Source organism: Chelonia mydas, chromosome 2, assembly GCF_015237465.2.
Source record: "Chelonia mydas isolate rCheMyd1 chromosome 2, rCheMyd1.pri.v2, whole genome shotgun sequence".
NCBI classification, from domain to species: domain Eukaryota; kingdom Metazoa; phylum Chordata; order Testudines; family Cheloniidae; genus Chelonia; species Chelonia mydas.
In genome coordinates, this window is record NC_057850.1 from 38,431,031 (window position 1) to 38,450,399 (window position 19,369).

At 41.5% G+C, this 19,369-nt stretch overlaps 1 protein-coding gene across 13 annotated transcripts in view; it reads right to left on the reverse strand.

Annotated features, from left to right (window-relative positions):
- Positions 1-19,369, reverse strand: part of VPS13B (vacuolar protein sorting 13 homolog B) — a 914,031-nt gene that overhangs the window by 65,559 nt on the left and 829,103 nt on the right. For 12 of the 13 annotated variants that reach the window (XM_037892217.2, XM_037892214.2, XM_027818377.3 and 9 more), the window contains exons 42-43: positions 17,881-18,230; positions 10,677-10,838 (exon numbers count right to left, since the gene is read on the reverse strand). In XM_037892217.2, coding sequence (XP_037748145.1) covers positions 10,677-10,838; positions 17,881-18,230 — 512 coding nt within the window. Of the gene's footprint in view, positions 1-10,334; positions 10,586-10,676; positions 10,839-17,880; positions 18,231-19,369 lie in introns of those variants that run through there. The other variant, XM_043539294.1, reaches the window with a different exon arrangement.

The following is a 19,369-nucleotide window of genomic DNA, read 5'->3' on the forward strand; positions in this document are numbered from 1 at the left end:
TCCACATCAAACTCTTCATTCTCACTTTCAGGGTGCTGCAAAATTACACCTACACTCAGGCTATTTCTGTCTACTCCTAGTCTCATATCCTATTCTCTGCACCCTCTTCTTGCCTTGTTGTTCCTCCTTGTCTTGTTCCATCACTCAAACCTTCATACCCTTTTTTATGCTGCTCCCGATGCTTGGAAAAACCTTCCTCTTTCAGCACACCAAGTGTCCCTCTTCTCTAATTCAAAGCCTTTCTCAAAACCCACTTTTTTTAGCGAGCTTTACACCCTGCCCTCTTCTCTTGTGCTAGCTATTCCTTACTCTATGCCCAACCTTATTATCAAATTTAAATAACAATAATACATCAAAAAGAAAAGGAGTACTTGTGGCACCTTAGAGACTAACAAATTTATTTGAGCATAAGCTTTCGTGAGCTACAGCTCACTTCATCGGATGTATTCAGTGGAAAATACAGTTGAGAGATTTATATACACAGAGAACATGAAACAAAGGGTGTTACCATACACACTGTAACGAGAGTGATCAGGTAAGGTGAGCTATTACCAGCAGGAGAGCAGGGGGGAGAAAACCTTTTGTAGTGATAATCAAGGTGGGGCATTTCCAGCAGTTGACAAGAACATCTGAGGAACGGGGGGGGGGGGGGGGAGAGGGGGGGGATTAAACATGGGGAAATAGTTTTACTTTGTGTAATGACCCATCCACTCCCAGTCTTTATTCAAGCCAAATGTAATGGTGTCCAGTTTGCAAATTAATTCCAATTCAGCAGTCTCTCGTTGGAGTCTGTTTTTGAAGTTTTTTTGTTGAAGAAGAAACATAGAACAACGCTTCTTCAGCTCTCGTCCCCTAATGCCCCTACTCTACTTGCGCTACACTGATGACATCTTCATCATCTGGAAAAGAAGCCCTTGAGGAATTCCAACATGATTTCAACAAATTCCATCCCACCATCAACTTCAGCCTGGACCAGTCCACACAAGAGATCCACTTCCTGGACACTACGTTGCTAATAAGTGATGGTCACATAAACACCACCCTATACCGGAAACCTACTGACCGCTATGCCTACCTACATGCCTTCAGCTTTCATCCAGACCACACCACATGATCCATTGTCTACAGCCAAGCTCTATGATACAACCTCATTTGCTCCAACCCCTCAGACAGAGACAAACACCGACAAGATCTCTATCAAGCATTCTTACAACTACAATACCCACGTGCTGAAGTGAAGAAACAGACTGACAGAGCCAGAAGAGCACCCAGAAGTCACCTACTACAGGACAGGCCCAACAAAGAAAATAACAGAACGCCACTAGACATCACCTTCAGCCGTCAACTAAAACCTCTCCAACGCATCATCAAGGATCTACAACCTATCCTGAAGGACGACCCATCACTCTCACAGATCTTGGGAGACAGGCCAGTCCTTGCTTACAGACAGCCCCCCAACCTGAAGCAATTACTCACCTCCAACCACACACCACACAACAGAACCACTAACCCAGGAACCTATCCTTGCAACAAAGCCCGTTGCCAACTGTGTCCACATATCTATTCAGGGGACACCATCATAGGGCCTAATCACATCAGCCACACTATCAGAGGCTCGTTCACCTGCACATCTACCAATGTGATATATGCCATCATGTGCCAGCAATGCCCCTCTGCCATGCACATTGGTCAAACTGGACAGTCTCTACATAAAAGAATAAATGGACACAAATCAGATGTCAAGAATTAGAACATTCAAAACCCAGTCAGAGAACACTTCAAACTCTTTGGTCACTCAATTACAGACCTAAAAGTTGCAATTCCTCAACAAAAAGATTTCAAAAACAGACTCCAAAGAGAGACTGCTGAATTGGAATTAATTTGCAAACTGGAGACCATTACATTAGGTTTGAATAGAGACTGGGAGTGGATGGGTCATTACACAAAGTAAAACTATTTCTCCATGTTTATTCCCCCCCTCCACCCCCCACTGTTTCTCAGACGTTCTTGTCAACTGCTGGAAATGGCCCACCTTGATTACCACTACAAAAGCTTTTTTCTCCCCCGCTCTCCTGCTGGTAATAGCTCACCTTAAGTGATCACTCTCTTGTTACAGTGTGTATGGTAACACCCATTGTTTCACGTTCTCTATGTATATAAATCCCCCCACTGTATTTTCCACTGAATGCATCCGATGAAGTGAGCTGTAGCTCACGAAAGCTTACGCTCAAATAAATTTGTTCATCTCTAAGGTCCCACAAGTACTCCTTTTCTTTTTGCGGATACAGACTAACACGGCTGCTACTCTGAAACCTGAAATAAAACATCAGTAATTACAGCTTCAGATGCAACATAATATTAATCTACATTTTCATTTTTATAGAACTTGCCTCATCCTTCTCTGCCCAATCCTGTGTCTGGTGTCATCATTTCCTTTGTTTGTCTAACTTAGCCTGAATGTGCAAACATTTATGCATAACGAGCATTCCTAATGAACTGAATAGGACTGCTCACATGTGTAACTACTTATGTAAATTAGTGCTTGTAGAATCAGGGCTTCAGATGGTAAACTCTTTCTGACAGAGATTGTCTCCCCCTTCCCCCAATCAAATGCCATATAAACTTACTGATCTCTCTCAAATAACAACCACCATTAATAATATGGGCAGGGGAGGCATGTGTCAGTCCCAGGACTGCTAAAGCTTAACATTATAGCTTTACAGACAGACATCAAGAGGGACTGAGTGTGCTGTGTTTGGAATCGGCCCCATTTTGAAGTGAGGAAGAAAAGAAAAACAGAGATATACTTAGCTAAACCGAACTATGGCTTATGAAAGGTGAAGAACATATGGGGCATGTTCTGATCTCTGTCACACTAACAAAACACTGGATTAATTCTACTGAATTCAATGGAGTTTCATTAGATTTGAACCAGTGTAACTAACATTAAAATCCAGTCCATTGTCTTTAGCAGTAGATTCATAATACGGAAAGGAAGTGAGAGGAGTGTTAAGTATTAAAAATAAACGGTTAAGCTAAGTTGATAATAAGCAATTGATACTAGGGATAGGCAACCTGGCCCAAACTTCAGATTATACCAGAAATTTGGAAAAAATCCCTTTCTTCACATTAATTTATCATGGGCCCCCACTGAAGTTTGCTTTTTTAATTTGGTTGCACTCAAACAGTCAGTATCCCCTTGCCTTGTGCAGTGCTGAGAGAGAGTATGTTATAGACAGTTTTGGGTGGTTACTGGCAAACAAATAGTTTTCAGGGAAGCAATTCAGGGAATCTAATACAACCACATGGGTTTTACACTTGTGAAAGCAGTGAGTTCCTTGGTCAGTCTACTGTCTTGCAAGACAGAATTCCATAACTACGAGCCAGCTGCTGAGAAGAACCTATCCTCTGTGCTTATGATAAATACCATATGCTCCAGTATTCCTAAGGAACACGGCTGTCTTGGAGACAAATGGGGCTTCTGAGATAACTGGGGCCTATCCCAGTAATGGGCTTGAAGATCAAGATAAGGACCTTGAAGTAGATCCAGTGTAGTATGTAGAGCCACTGCAGAAATGTAGTGGCCCATCCCTTTTCCTGACCCCTAACAGACCTCTTACTTTCACTAAAATCCACATCGGATCTAACAAGGTTTGGCAATCTTTGCTAGGATTTCTGACAGCTTCAGAATACACAGTTTTTGTAAATGGAAATGCCTCATCAATCTATTAAATTCTCTGAGGGGGTCAACAAGCATATGGACAAGTGTAGTACAGTCTATATAGTGTACTTGGACTTTCAGAAAGCCTTAGGCGAGGTCCATCACCAAAGGCTCTTAAGCAAACTAAGCAATCATATGATTGGAGGGAAGGTCATCTCATGGATCAGTAACTGGATAGGAAATAAAGGGTAGGAATAAATGGTCAGTTTTCACAATGTTGAGACATAAATAGCAGGGTCCCCCAAAGATCTGTGCTAGAACTTGTGCTGTTCAACATATTCATTCATAAACAATCTAGAAAAAGAGGTGAACAGTAAGGTGGCAAAATTTATAGTTGATACAAAATTACTCAAGACAATTAAGTCCAAAGCTGACTGCGAAGAGTTACAAAGGGATCTCACTAAAGTGGGTGACTGTAATGGGGTTCTCAGTTGGCCGAGGGGCCAAGCGGTTAGCATCCATTCAGTTATAGCAACCACCCACTCCACCAGGCTCTGATCCAGGGCCCTAGGAAGGTTAGCAGTGTCCAGCCTCCAGGAGGGGCCCTCTGACCTACCTTTAGGGTGACCAGGTGTCTGGTTTTTGACTGGAACACCTGGTCAAAAAGGGACCCTGGTGGCTCTGGTCAGCACCACTGACTGGCCTGTTAAAAGTCCGGTCAGCGGTGCTGCGCTGCTGAGGCAGGCTACTCCCTACCTGTCCAGGGTGGCACCATGCTGCACCCTGGAAGTGGCCAGCAGGTCCGGCTCCTAGGTGGTGGGGCCACGGGGCTACAAGTGCTGCTCCCACCCCGAGAACTGGCCCCACATTCCCATTGGGTGGTTCCCAGCCAGTGGGAGTGAGGGTGGGGGGTTTGGTGGTGCCTCCAGGCTAGAGCAGCGCATGGTCTCCTGGCCCACCCTGCCTAGGAGCTGGACCTGCTGGTTGTTCACTGTTTCCGGGGCATGTGCAGCGCAGTGACAGCACAGGTGCGGGAAGTAGGGTTGCAGGGGGTGCTTCCTGCGCCTATGCCCTGCTCCTGGCCCTCTGCCCCCCAACCCCTCCCCTCACCTCACCTGGGGGTGGGGTTTGGGTCCTGGCTGCTGGCCCCCGAGCTCTGCACCGATCCCACCCCCACACCCAGGCCTCTGCTCCTTGGACCATGGCTGCTGCCCCCATGCCCGGGGCCCTGCGCCTAGCCCCATGGCTGGGGCTCTGCTCCTGGCCCCCCACTAGGTGCCAGGACAGGCAGGCAGCCTGCCTTAGCCCCCCCGTTGCACTGCTGACCGGGAGCCGCCCGAGGTAAGTCTGTGCCCCAACTTCAAGCCCCAACCCCCTGCACCAGCCCTCCCCAACCCAGAGCCCCCTCTTGCACCCCAAAACCCTCATCCCCAGCCCCACCCCAGAGCCAGCACCCCCAGCCCAGAGCCACCACCCTCTCCCACACCCCAATATCCTGCCTGAACCTGCAGCCCCCTCCCGCATTCCAAATCCCTTGGCCCCACTCCCCAGCTGGAAGCCCCCTCCAAAACCCAAATCCCTCACTCCCCAGCCCCACCCCAGAGTCTGCACCCTCAGCAAGAATCCTCACTCCCTCCCACACCCCAACTCCCTGCCCCAGCCCAGAGCCCACTCCCGCACCCTGAACTCCTCATTTCTAGCCCCATCCAAGTGAAAGTGAGTGAGGGTGGGGGAAAGCGAGCCACTGCGGGAGGGGGAATGTAGTGAGCAGGAGGCAGGGCCTCGGGGAAGGGGCGGGACTAAGGTGTTTGGTTTTGTGAGACAAGAAAGTTGGCAACCCTAGCTACCTTCCCTGTGTCGCTTCCTTCTCTCAGCTTCTGGTCCCAGATAAGAAGAAAGGAAAAAGGAAACCAACCTGCCACCCCAGCTGAACTCCACATACAGTCCTGTTCCTTCAGGGAGGCTTCTCCAGCCCCTTTTGGCAGGAGCCTTCACGGTACATCTGCACTCCTCCCCACCCACCCCCTTCTGCACTGGGTTACTTTCTTTTCCACTCTGTCTCCAGCTGGAGCATTTTCTGCCAGGTTGGAGGGGTGGAGCTAGCTGGGCCTGGAATAGTCCTTTAACCCCTTCCATCCCAGTGTGGGGTTTGTATAGAATGACAAAATGGCAGATGAAATTCAGTGTTGATAAGTGCAAAGTAATGCACATTAGAAAAAATAATCCCAACTTTACATTCAAAATGATGGGGTTTAAATTAGCTAATACCACTCAAGGAAGAAATTTTGGAGTCATTGTGGATAGTTCCCTGAAAACATACACTCAACATGCAGCAGCAGTCAAAAAGCTAACAGAATGTTAGAAACCATTAGGAAAGGGATAAAAAATAGGACAGAAAATATAATGCTACTATATAAATTCATAGTATGCCCACACCTTGAATACTGTGTGCAGTTCTGGTTATCCGATCTCAAAAAAAAGATATATTAGAATTGGAAAAAGTACAGAGAAGGGCAACAACGATTAGTTATATGGAAAAGGAGAAATTAAAAAGACTGGGACTGTTCAGGTTACAAAAAACGATGACTAGGGAGGACATGATAGAGGTCTATAAAAGCATGACTGGTGTGGAGAAAGTGAATAAGGAAGCGTTATTTACCCCTTCACATAACACAAAAACCAGGGTCACCCATGAAATTAACAGCCAACAGGTTTAAAACAAACAAAAGGAAGTGCTTCTTCACACAACACAAAGTCACGGGATGTCATGAAGGTCAAAAGTATAACTGGATTCAAAAAGGATTTGGCTAAGTTCATGGAGGATGGGTCCATCAATAGCTGTTAGCCAATATGGTCAGAGACACAACCCCATGCTCCAAGTTCCATAAATCTCCAACTGCCAGAAGTGGGACTGGACGACAGCGGTTGGACCACTCAAAATTGCACTGTTCTGTTCTTTCTCTGTGAAGCATTTGGCACTGGCCACTACCAGAAGACAGATTACTGGGCTAGACGGGTCTGACCCAGTATGGCCGTTTTTATGAGTTCTGAACTTCCCCAAAGTCAGAGAGGGACAATACATTTGGGAATGCCTTGGACCCAAGAAAGGTCAAGAACTCATGAAATTTGAAGAAAATGACTGGCTGGAGCCCAGCAGAAACAGTGTCAGACATAAGACTTTCCAATGAAATATTTATTAACCAAGTTAGAAAGGCTTGTAGGAATCAGAGAGTAAACTGAAGGGCAGAGGAAGAGAAGTGTTAGGTTGACTGAAATGTAGAGGGGTTGGACTAGGAGAAGAAATGGAGAGGAGGAAGGATTTCTCAGAATGTTTGGATAGATTAAGATAAGCTTGCTTACTTATCAAGGCCAAACCTTTTGAGAGTAATCACCAATAACTGATAATCTGAAATGCCATACCAATGCATTTTTATATTAAAAGGTTAAATAACTTTTAACTATAATCCACTGTAGCACCCTTAATCCAGTAACATTCATTCAGAACTAAAATGAAACACTTGCAATGTTTTATCTATATGCCTCTATATTAAACAACATGTATTATACACTTATTTCGTTTATTTTTGTTCAATATTTTGACTAGTCAATTACAATACCTCTTCCTAGTTTTAATTAGCAAAAGAAAAATGGGGAATTTTATTGGTATGAATGTAAAAGAAATACAATCCTTTTAAAACTATTTATTTTCATTTAACTGAACTGCCTTGCCATATTAAAAAAACATTTTTACAAAGGTTAAATAAAGTATTTCATGGCAACCGCTGCTGCTTAGTGCCTGTGTAACAAGAAACATGAGCCAGCCAAAGTTGTGCAAGTTGGTTTTCTTTCCCAGTAAGAGAATGTGGTATCTAAGACCTTGTCCTAACTCATTTTATCCCCAAGTGTAAGTCAAGTATGAACTAATGCCTGGAGGGAAGTCCCTGACTCCAAAAGTATGGATTATTTCATATTTATCTTACAATCTGCTCTCAGAGTTCTTAAAATTCACTAACTTGGCAAGTCAGGAATTATCATGAGAAATGAAATAATTTCATAACTATGAAGTCATCTAGCATTCCATGAATCTGACACTCACAGGGCTTGTCCAGGCTTGGGCATTATTCTGATCTTTAAATAATAGGTTGTTCAATATCCAGTTCAGCCTGGAACAGTTAGAAAAGTGCCACAACATTACAGGCACAACACAAAGCCTTAATCAAGTTGCTGTTTTCAGTACAAACAGACTTGAGTTAATATCTCACTTAAAAAAAAACATTTCACACATGACGACATTTGCAATATTCTTAATAAACGTGGTTTGCGTGACCTAAAATGTCAAAATATTATTATGTTCACAGTTAAGATGAACCATCTTTCTAATGCAAATGGCATTTACAATGATTGCTGTCTAAAATTAATCACATGAACTAAACTTACATTTGGATGCAAAGGTTCTGAACATTTTTTGAAGAAAATTAGCTTACAATTGAATAGTGTATGCAAAACCTGTGCTTCCATGCATCATCAGTGAAGCTGCCTCAGTCCCCAGTTTCAATCCCTAAATTTGCTGTCATGGGAAAGGCAGTGAAAATGTTAACAGAACAATAACATTCCAGAGACTATTGCAGCGGGTTGATATAGGTTCAGCATAACAATCTAGTGTCAGCCCAGGAAATGCTAAAAGCCTCTAAAATTTGGTGCCACCCTTGTATTGTTGAACTTTTTGTTCTGGTGGGCACTAGCTCAAAGAACTAGGGATTGCTGTCCTGTTCTTACATTAACCCTGCTCTCCTCAGTGAGATCTCTAGCTCCACTTTTGGTCCGCTTTTCCTTGTCCCTCTTCTTCAAGACCTGCCTTTTCTTTCCATTCCCTTTCCTTCTGCCAGCTGTGCATTCTTTCTTACTCACATGTAGCCGGTCCACAATGCAGTGCTTCACCTAAGGTGGCTGGCAGAACTACAGAAGATAAATGTTAAGCCCTGCCTGGCTTTCTCTCCAAAATGTTGCCTCTCAAACTGCAGATTTTGGGTGTCTGTTGGTTAATAATTTAATGTACATTAATTAAATCGTGAAGTAATCTAATTTCTTAGGATCCAGTTCTGCCATCTGCACTCAGGTTGCGTAGTACCTTACTCCACAAGTAGACTAATTGAAAACTATGGGATTACCCACAAAACAAGCTACTACTCAGTGTGAGGGTAGAAAAATTTGACCCTTAGATTGTAAAATCTCTGGGGAAAGGACCATGCCAACCTATGTGTTTGTAAATATCCTAGCATAACACAGCCCTGATCTTGATTATTACTGTGTAGACCTTCAGAATTTTGAAGATGTTGGCTTTATGGTTAGCCACACACTGTAATAGAAAATTCCCCACTCTGTGCCTATTCCTGCTCTCAATGAAGTCAATGGCAAAACTCCCATTGTCTTCACTGATGAAGGGTTGGGGCTTTAATGTTGCCATTATTTACCAAACATCATTCTGTTAATCCAAAAAGGATTTGCGTATGGGCACCAGCTAGGAAAACTATTTTTCACAATGTCCCCCCTTTCTCTTGGTATTTACATCCACCCCTCAATAAATAAACCAAACCAAACCTCTGGCCTCTGCCAGAGGAGTTGAAAGAAGAAAATTGTATAGCAGCAGCAGCTAATAGGAGGATGAGAGACAAAGTAGATCCTGTTGTACATAGTCCTGTATTGCAAGTTGTCCAACGTAACAAAGGTGCTGCTCTGCTCATTATATATAATTGTTTATAAAAATAAGCACAAGTTAAAGACAGAAAGACTAGTACAAACTGGATTGTTCAGGTTAAAAAAAATGCAATGAGGGGGTCTTCAAGGTTCCTGATAATGTCATAGATTGGCATGCCAATGATCTGAAAGATTCTAGAAATGGGAGGAAATGTTCATAATTGAAATAATCAAAATATGTTTTATCTGGTTGATTTTAATAGCCAATTAGAAAAACGAAACAGAATTTGTAGTGCACGGTGGCAGGGTTTGCATAGCCACTTCGTGCATGGCAGGCTAGAGCACTAGATTTATATCCGGCTTGCTGCACATTAACAGACCAGATAGAAAAGCTCTAACATTATCTTATCCCTTGTTGGGCCCAAGATGTCCCCTTATTAGCACAACAGGCCTCTCCCCCACATTAATGTATGCCTATACAATCTCCAACATCTTTGAAGGTTAATTCAGCCTTGAAATCAATAGCTGTTAGCCAATATTCCGCTGATTGGAGTGGCATCTGCAACAACTTACTCTAGGGCTGAGTTTGGTCCACAAAAGTTACAAAGTCAAGGTAAGGTATGCTTGTGTTGCACACCCACTGACTGCCACTTCAGCAAAAGTTACAGTCAGTTTGCCACTTACATCTGTTTCCTAATCAACATAAACCTTATCACCTCTGAATTTGACTTATAGATCTCAGCCACATCTATTATAATTGCCCCCCTAAACATTACCTTCTCTTACACATCAGGATTGAAATTTTCAAGGTGCCCAAGGGAATTAGGCACCCAGTTTCCACTGAATTTCTCTTTGGTTTCTTTAAAAATCTGAGCCCAGATGTTTGGTTACAGAAATACAGTTTGACAAACAGGGTGGAAATAGGCTTTTTAATGGTATATGGCCTCCTCTCAGGAAGAGTTGTGTGAACACCACATGAAGAACAGATCCCAAAAAACTATGCACTGAGAAAATTAATTTTAAGAACCTGGCAAATTAATTTTTTTGCTTTGGTTCAGAAGCTTGAATTTTTATGAACATGATTTTTCTTTGGGAAGGGTGTGTGCAAGTCCAGTTCCAAATCTGAATCACGTGTAAACACTTCTGGATTTCCTCATCCCTTTATTTATCTCTTATGTCTGATGTAGCTTCAGCATGAGGCTCCTGATGGAATTGGAAAGCTAAAGATAGCTGAGCACATGAATAAAAACATAGAATCAATGAATAAAACCCCCAGCCAATTTTAACAATTGCTGCATTTGTAATGCTGTTTCTGACATACCTGTGGGGACTTGTGAGAGCGCCAGCTGTACTGGTGACTGTGGAGGCTAGCCAGCAAAACATTTTCGTCAGTATCCACCTGGCCAAACCGCAATGTCTCCTGTGTGTCATTACAGATCACAAAATGGCTAAAGACCAACTCCTCTGCCTCCAGGCATTGGTTCTGAAAGAAAAAGAATATGAAAGCCAACAAGCATCAGCTTAATTGCAAGATGTTTGGCAGCTGTCTGCCCAGTGGCGATAGTTACAACACAGAAATGCTGTAAGATCTGTTGTCATTAGCTTTGGTTACAAAGTATTCTATATTGCCAGCATAAGCACAAACAAGTGCCGGGGTCTAAAATGTGTGTCCCAAGAATGTATTTTGATTTTTGCTCTTCTACTGTAAATCATAACCATTCAAAGCTAGAAGGAAAATGAAATCTCCCAACTTTTAGAAATGACTAGTGCAAAATTAACATATGTTGGAAATAATGTGCTCTGTGGTGCAGATATGCATTAGAGGCTGAATATAAAGCAATGCTATTGTTCCTCCAAGCTTGATAAAGATCTGCAAGGCCAACAGGGCACATGTCCTGCTCCCCAGGTTCTTCTTTTACTTTAAAATGCTGCTGTGGAACTTTCTGGAGCAAATCTTTCCTCCCAGAAGTCTTTCTCTTGTGATGCTGCAACACTTCAAAGTAGCAGGACAGCTAGGGCTGCAACTTGGGGACTAGTTCCACAAATCCACAGGGATTTTTTGAAAATACATCATGTAATTTAATGGCTCAACATGCAAAATATTAAACTGCCTAATGCATTTTCATAACATCATTTTAACTTGGTAGAAATACTCCCTGCTCAATGTAGCAGTCCCTCCCCCACTCTTTGTATCTGGCTCCTTTTCAGTTCTGAGGTATCACAGCAGAGCAAAGAGCATTCTGGGCATCTTTCCACCACTTATTCTATTTGCATGATGGGACTCCATGACAGTCAATATAAATTATCAGGTCACAGGGCTTTACTCACGCCTACAGGCACAAACTGCAATCTCCTACACCAGGAGAGGCATTCACTGCCGCAGGAGAATTGAAGGCAATACTGCAGCCCTCGGGTTTTGTCAGGATGGAACCGCTGAAAAGTATACTCAAGGACTGCATAGCAACTCTGCCAATGGAAACTGCCTGAGGGATGTGATGAGTACCATAGCCTTCCGACTCCCTCCTATACCCTCACCCGCTTTCTGGGTGGCTCTCACAATTATGCCAAATTGGTCCCTTGTACAGGTTGCAAGTGGCTGGTGCCACTGTCTTTTTGCAGGCAAACTTTCTGCAACTGGGATCCTGGAGCTTGAGACTGATCAGGGCGCATTGTTTAGCTCAGCTGAAACAAGGTGTCACTTAACTAAGTAATCCTTTCACCCCTTAAATGGCAGGTTTCTGTAACGCAGTGCTCTCAAACATTTTCACAGAGAAATCATCTCACAAATTCCTCTCCTGCAACCCCATCACCATTGTGCCAACTCTCTCCTTTTCCACTTGCTATCACATAACACCCTTGTGGCAAATGGAGCAGTTGCTTACATGAGGAAGTAATACTAGAATACTATTTATGCAATTTTATGTATATAGCATATATAAACTATCACATTATTTACTTTTGGTTTTCATTTATTTTCCACCCATCTTTCCCTGCACATGCGTCTCTATCATTGTTCTCTTCTTCTCTCTCTCTCTGTTGCTTGGTTGCCTTTTCCCCTCAACATATTGTCCAGTTGCTCCATTCCCATCTCTCCTTCCTAGGATATTTTTCCCCTGCTGGCAGGCAGCTCCAGGCTCACAGGTAGCTTCAGTCTTTGAGAGCTACTTCTATTTCCTCTACTCCCCGTCTTATGTAGCGGAGTTCCCTCCCTAGTAGAAAAAGTGAGGTTGGCTCCTACTATAGCTACTTTCACAAGCTTTCCAAGATCTCTGACAACGATGTGTCTGGAAACCTGAAAAAGCATCTGGAAGCAAGGAAGAGAGCCAGGAACATATGACCAGACAGCTCTCTACAGACCACTAATGGTCCATGAACACAGTTTGGTACTTGCTATTGTCACAATAGTAAGAAAAACAGTGTGGGACAGATTTTCAGAAAGTTAGGTGTGCAAGATGTGTACCAAATTTAAACCTAAATTATGCCAAATTGTGCCCTTGGATGTGAGTGCCTGGCTATTATTGAATTCAGTGTGAGCTTTGTGTGCAAATCAAAAGGTAAAATTTAGCCCCTGTGATGACTGCATGCACAATTTAGGTAACTCAGCATGAAAATGACTAATTAAGTGCATTTGTGTACTACATTATCTGGTTTGTGAGAGCAATTAAGTGTGTAACTGGACACCTAACTTCTGAAAATCTGGCCCTTTGTCATGAATTTCTCTTCATTATGCTGCATATCTTCCATGAATAGTTAGTCAACTAAGCTAACATTAGTCAAAGTCACCCTTTTTGTAAGGAGTAAAACTCATTATAGAGCATCTGTATTCATTGTATTCAGCAGCTGATCTGGGTATACTAGATAGTGACATATACAGTGCCACTTCAGAGAGCACAGTTTATTTTGGCATTCTCTAGTGATGGATCTATGACTTCTCACTCTCAAACTGCCATACCCATATATCTACCACAAACAGCTTTATGAAACCTTCTTTTTTAAAGAGAGGATTTAAAATCTAAGGAACTCAGTAGGTTATTTGAGTCAAACTTAGCTCAGACCTTAGTGAATTTAATACAACACTTCCCCCCGCAAGGAAACAGCCACTGGATTTGTCTTCTTGGTTCTGCAGCCAGAAAGCCTGAAACAATAGCACCACAAGGAGTTTGAGCTTCATTCTTCTTAATGGAGTATTAATATGAAGCTCAATTACCATGAAGAGTAACTTCATGCATTTACTGATGTGCAAAAATAATTCAATAGGCCAAGCCTAATTTTAATTTTGCACCAGTGCATATGTACAATTAATGATTGGCACCTGGGGCAACAAGGTCGCATTTAAGATGCCAGAATAAATGCTTCACAGGCTATGGGATTGCACACCTTGGGTGTGTGACCCTGATCTAACATTGTGTATATGTATCTAAAGTCCACATATGGCTTCCATCCATGTAGTATCTGAGTCCCCCCCAGTTTTCATGTATTCATCCTCACAACATGGCTGTGAGGTAGGGAAGTGTTATTATTCCATTTTATGCATAGGCTACTGAGGCTCAGTGACTTGCCTGAAGTCACACAGGAAGTCTGTGTGGAGCAGGGAACTGAACCCTGCCTCTCCCAAATCCAGGCTATTGCCCGAACCATCAGATCATCCTTCCTCTCATTTATCTCCAAGGGCAGCATGCAGCACTGTTCCATCAGAGTATACTAACAGCAGTAACCACATTTAATGTCAAATACTGATAGCAGTTACTAGCATTATATGCTTGAAGTGCTATCAGCATCTATTGTCTTTAGCAGCAGTGTTTCTAAGACTTAGATACAAGGTCATAGGTCGTACTGGATTCTAGTCACATAACTCGGGTCATAGGGCCCCCAAAAGAGGAAAGTTTACCTGAAGGGGAGTTGCAGTGGCACAAGATACCAGTCACCTGCTGGAGGAGTGGGGCTTAGAGGTGGCCGCTGATGCCCCAAAGGAAAACAAAACCAGTCAGAGAAAAGGGGATGTCAAGAGTGACTTGTGGATGTGCTAATTCAGCACATCACTCATGGAGCCTCTGCTGGTGGGGTTCCTCCATATCTCACATTATTGATGAAAGATATCTTTCTCCAGCAGAACACTGCCTGCTCTCCCTTGATGTTAGCACCCACTGAGGCACAGTGGGTGAATTTAGCCCCAAAGCTGCTGCTAATGTCTAGTAGTAGAAATGTCTGGGGTGGGAGGGTTCTGAAAGGGAGAAAAGAGGCAAAAGCAGGAGAGAAAGAAGTGTAGACTGGCAAAGGGGAGGATAGGAATAACAGTTAAAGGGGGGATCTAATCACCAGACACAAAGAAAGAAAAACAAAAATTGGGGCACTGGGCAGGAAGCATGTCAGCAGAGGACTGGCTGGCCACTAAAGGAGCTGCAAACAAAAAACATGCCTAAGACTGGGTTAGGGAAAAATGCTCTCTTGAATCAAAATAACAATCAAAGGAATTGACAAAAGATCAACAACCTGAACTGGGTATGGACAAAGGTCAGTTCCTGCGGGACAACTCCCTGCCCTCTCTAGTCTGTTCCTAGGCCTTTTCTTTTCCTTCAGGGAGGCCTGGAAAGTCTCTCTTGTTCACAGGCTTTCAAATAATTTGTGAACTCAATTCAGAGAGGAAACCCCCTTCTCTATATACTGCTGGTCCTCAAGCTTTCCCTGGTCTCAGGACTCTGTGCTCATTTGAATGACCATAGACAGAAAGATCTTCCAGCTCACAGTTATTTCAAAGCAGTGTTGAGTTTGGGAATGAATCATAAATGTGTCAGCCCTGTACATGGGGTTATCTTCTGAAGTTTTTGCAAGCTACTGTACAGTGTGGAAGAGTTTTGCATATATACTTAATGTGGCTGTTCCGATGAAAGGACTTCAGTAATTTCATATATCCTTTCCCAACTGTTTCTCTAAGACAGAACAGAAACCTTTGATGACTGTTACAGTCAAAACCTAAGGTATGAGATGCCCGCTGCATTTTGACATTATCAACTGGAATTTAAATAGCAGCTATATGCATGTTTTCCATACACCTTTCCTTCTTCCAATCCTTGTATCACAGATTCAAGGAAGCTGCTGTGATCACTGATATCTGCCTGACTGGAAGATATCTTGGAAATCAGACTGAGTTTTCTTAATGAACTGGGATCAATCTGCTAGTAACAGAAAGGTTAAGCACCATATGGCATTAATGGAAAAATGAATTGGTTTCCTGATCTTTAAAAAGTGATGTTTAATAAATTCTAAGGGGTTCAGAAAAACATTTCGGTCACAAAGGGGATGTTTACATTTTTCTAAAATATACTCTCATAGTACGTACTTGGGGAGCTATTTTATCAACTGACCCTTTGCCTATGGAATTCAGTGAAATGATTTAAAACAATTTGGAATGGTTTAAATGTTCAAATACAGTAAAAAAAATTGCATCATTATTCAAGTGAAGCATGCATTTTCTATTTCAGCGTATACTCTATTATTAAATAATAACCCCTTAATGTTCCCTATACATTACTTTTAAATTTAAAACCTTATTTACTTTAGCTTTGCATTCAGTTGTGCATTAGATTGTTACAGCTTGTATTTGAACAGGCATTTCATATTATAAAAGATTAGACAATGAAACACAAAGTTAATAAGGGAAATTGTTTTTTAAAAAAGAGCTAATCCCCCCTCCGGTTTTCAGCACGTGACCTAGAAGTATAAAGCAAAATATGTGCTTGGTGTTTTTTAGGCCTAATCTACTTTTAAAACTTTCATCATTACTAAATCAATCCACATCTAGGAAACAAAGACATTGACGAAGGCTTCTGTTAAACTTGAACTCTTAACCTAAAGGTGCAAGGCCAAATTGCTTCATGCTTCATCTGTCTGTCCCATCCACACGGAATATAAAATTACTTGTGTCATATATTAATCCAGTAAAAAAATATGTGGAGAATTATTTTTCCTGCTTATTAAATACATGTTTCTTGTTGGCAGCATTTACTCTGTACTCGATGTGAACACTGTACATCAAACAATACGTACAATTGGGAAATTCATTTTTCCCCCTTATGGAGGTAAAACCACATACATAACAGCTTGGTAGCAATTTATTTAATAAGCAGTTTTCAACCCACTTCTGTGTCAAATGTCCCCTAATTTCAAAGTAGTGCAAGTTTTTAATCTAGAATACTCAGGGCTAGATACCCACCACATCAGAACATGGTGGCAAGTACCCTTGACATGAGAGGAAACGAGAAAATTACAGCAACAATTACAGAAGTATATCCTCCTGTGGATCATGTTAACATTGCCAAAGCCATGTATAAATCAGAACCAACTATTCATAGAATGTACCTGTCAGCAATATACTATGCGACATATGGCTCTACTTAATCAAATATACAAGTCCATTTTTTCAACTCAGAATATTCCTTCAAGGCACTGTGTAGTCAGTCAGCCATTTACATTCTGATGTGGTTTAAAACATTTAAATATTTATGCACCATATTTTATTTAGATGTATAACTGTGTCTGAGAGACTTTTTTATCCTAAGAGGAAACTAATCTTTCTGAAGGCCATGTTGCAGTAGTTGACACACATATCTTAGATGAGGCTCTGGTTCTAAGACAGAAATATTCTGGGCTTAGCTGGGCTAACAAGGACTCTTGTATTTTTTCTATGTTTGTTTTTTATTAAATGCATTGTTCAAAATATGACAAAAGACAGAAATTGGAGCTACAAAGATCTTTGTTCACAGTGATATTTGAACCAGCTGTAAAGATTTAAATCACACTAGCTCTTGTTTTATGAATGTCCTTTTGCAACAAGCAAACCATGGAGTGCCCTTAAAAAAGAATTTTTTGATATAAAACAGATGTTTTATCTTTTTTTTACTTTGCTATTGTAGTGCCATTACAGGTAATTAATTCATAAGGAACATATTGGTCTTTAGGCAGATAAAGAAAATTATTTGCGTTCAGGGCTGTATTGAGGTGAGAGCATTATAGACCTTTGAAAGGTCACTGCAGAAGCAATGTTCTTTGCACCAGAACTGGTCTTGCCGATTAATGCTGCATATACAGAATGTAATGTGACACTAGTACTGAACTGCAATAAGAATAAAAGCAGTAGCTGTTGGAAACAAAATGTCATACTACTAAGAATGAACTAGTCTTGCATCTCATACATCATTCACTTTTTAATATATTAACTGAATATTTTGTATTTCAGAGACCCACTGGGTTAGATTCTGATCGCAGTTATACCAGTATAAATCACTGTCACTCCACTGAAGTTCAAGCAGTTAGTCTGGATTTACTCAAGTGTAACAGAGCAGAATGTGGTCCATTATCTCCTAATTTTCACGGCTGTGTTTGAATTAATGTTCAATACTAGAAAGACTTCTACTGTAAGTGTTTTACATCTTTGTCTATTGTTAATAAATTTAGTTAGCAACAACTTTGATTTAAGTGACTCCAAATAGCCAGAATGTAACCTCTTTCATGCTACCATATTTGCATACCTGTTGCCACGCTTGAAATGCTGTATTCAGAGAATGAACTGCATGCTGCCCAAAGTTTACGAATATAGGGTCCACCATCACAGTGCAGTCCAGCAACTTTTCTGTTGCACTGCTAGAAATGGCAATCTGCCCACAGATTTTGAAAGGCTTCACGATATTCTGCATAGTAACATTTCGGCACTCCAAAAGTTTACAGTCAGCCCATGTAGAAAACTGGATCTCCTTGAAGACTGATTCATCACTCCATTGCCGAAGATATGTGTGGGGCTCTTTGAAGGAAACGATCATGTATTCCAGTTCAGATGGAACATTTTTATCAGACGTAAATGGTTGAAGGAACCTTGGTGGTGCTGTTAAATTAAAAAATGGATAAAATTAAAATAGTTCTGTCTTTCCCTTTTTGCCTGTTAAATCCAATGTTAGGCACCATTCCTGCAGTTTTGTGGAGTGCAGGAAGATTCCTGTACCAGCACACTACACAATGCAGAATTGGGGCCTTACATTGTAAACTTATTTGGAGTAGGGACCATATTGTTGTCAGTTCTGTGTGTGTAGGGAGAGTATGCATGTAACATGCCATACACATTTATGAGCCAGTATAAATAATGAATATCAGTAACAGTCATACTTGTTGAACTGCCATTCTGCAGATTAACAGGTTTTATAATGAAATTTCTATCCTTGCTCTGATTAGCAGAGTATTCAAAAACCACAAGTGTACCCTCCCTTTCATAAGCAACATAATCACTCAAAAACTTAAAACAAACCAAAACATAATCCTGAAACTCCAAGATTGAAAAATATATAACAAGGGTTTCATGTGGTTCATTAAAGGCTTGATCCTGGCCCAGATTCAGCGAAGCACCTAAACACTTGTCTAATATTAAGCATGTGAGTAAACATGTTGAATTTGTTATGATTTATGTCACCAGCACTATTCACATACTCAAAATTAGCATATGCTTAAATGCTTTGCTGCACTGGAACCAAAATGCTCAGCCTTTTGCACAATCAAGCCCTATTATCTTTCAAAAATGTTCAGAAATGTAATGGATTCAGCAAGTTTTGTACTCTATTTGTACAGCACCTAGCACAATAGACCCCAATACTGACTGGGACTTTTAGGTGCAATAAAGGTAACAGCATCAGCATAAACTCAATTGTTGCTGAAAAATGAAACAGCTGTGTTTGATTTTAATCTGATTGTTGCTTTTTCCATTATGTGTAATTCCACAGCTCCAGCAACTGGAATTGGAGTATAATAGCTCAAAAGTTTAAGTACTGTACAGGGCTAGCTGGTGTACAATTAACTTACTAGATTATACTAGCATTAATGTTAGTAAAATTTGATAATGGATATATTTTAATTTTGCAGAAAAATCCAGAACTACTAATGAAAAAAGCAGTTCCTTTAAAAGGTATCTTAGGTATTTGTTCATATTCCAAGGAAAGCATTGTTAGCATTTGAAATCAGACACTCTAAAGATCT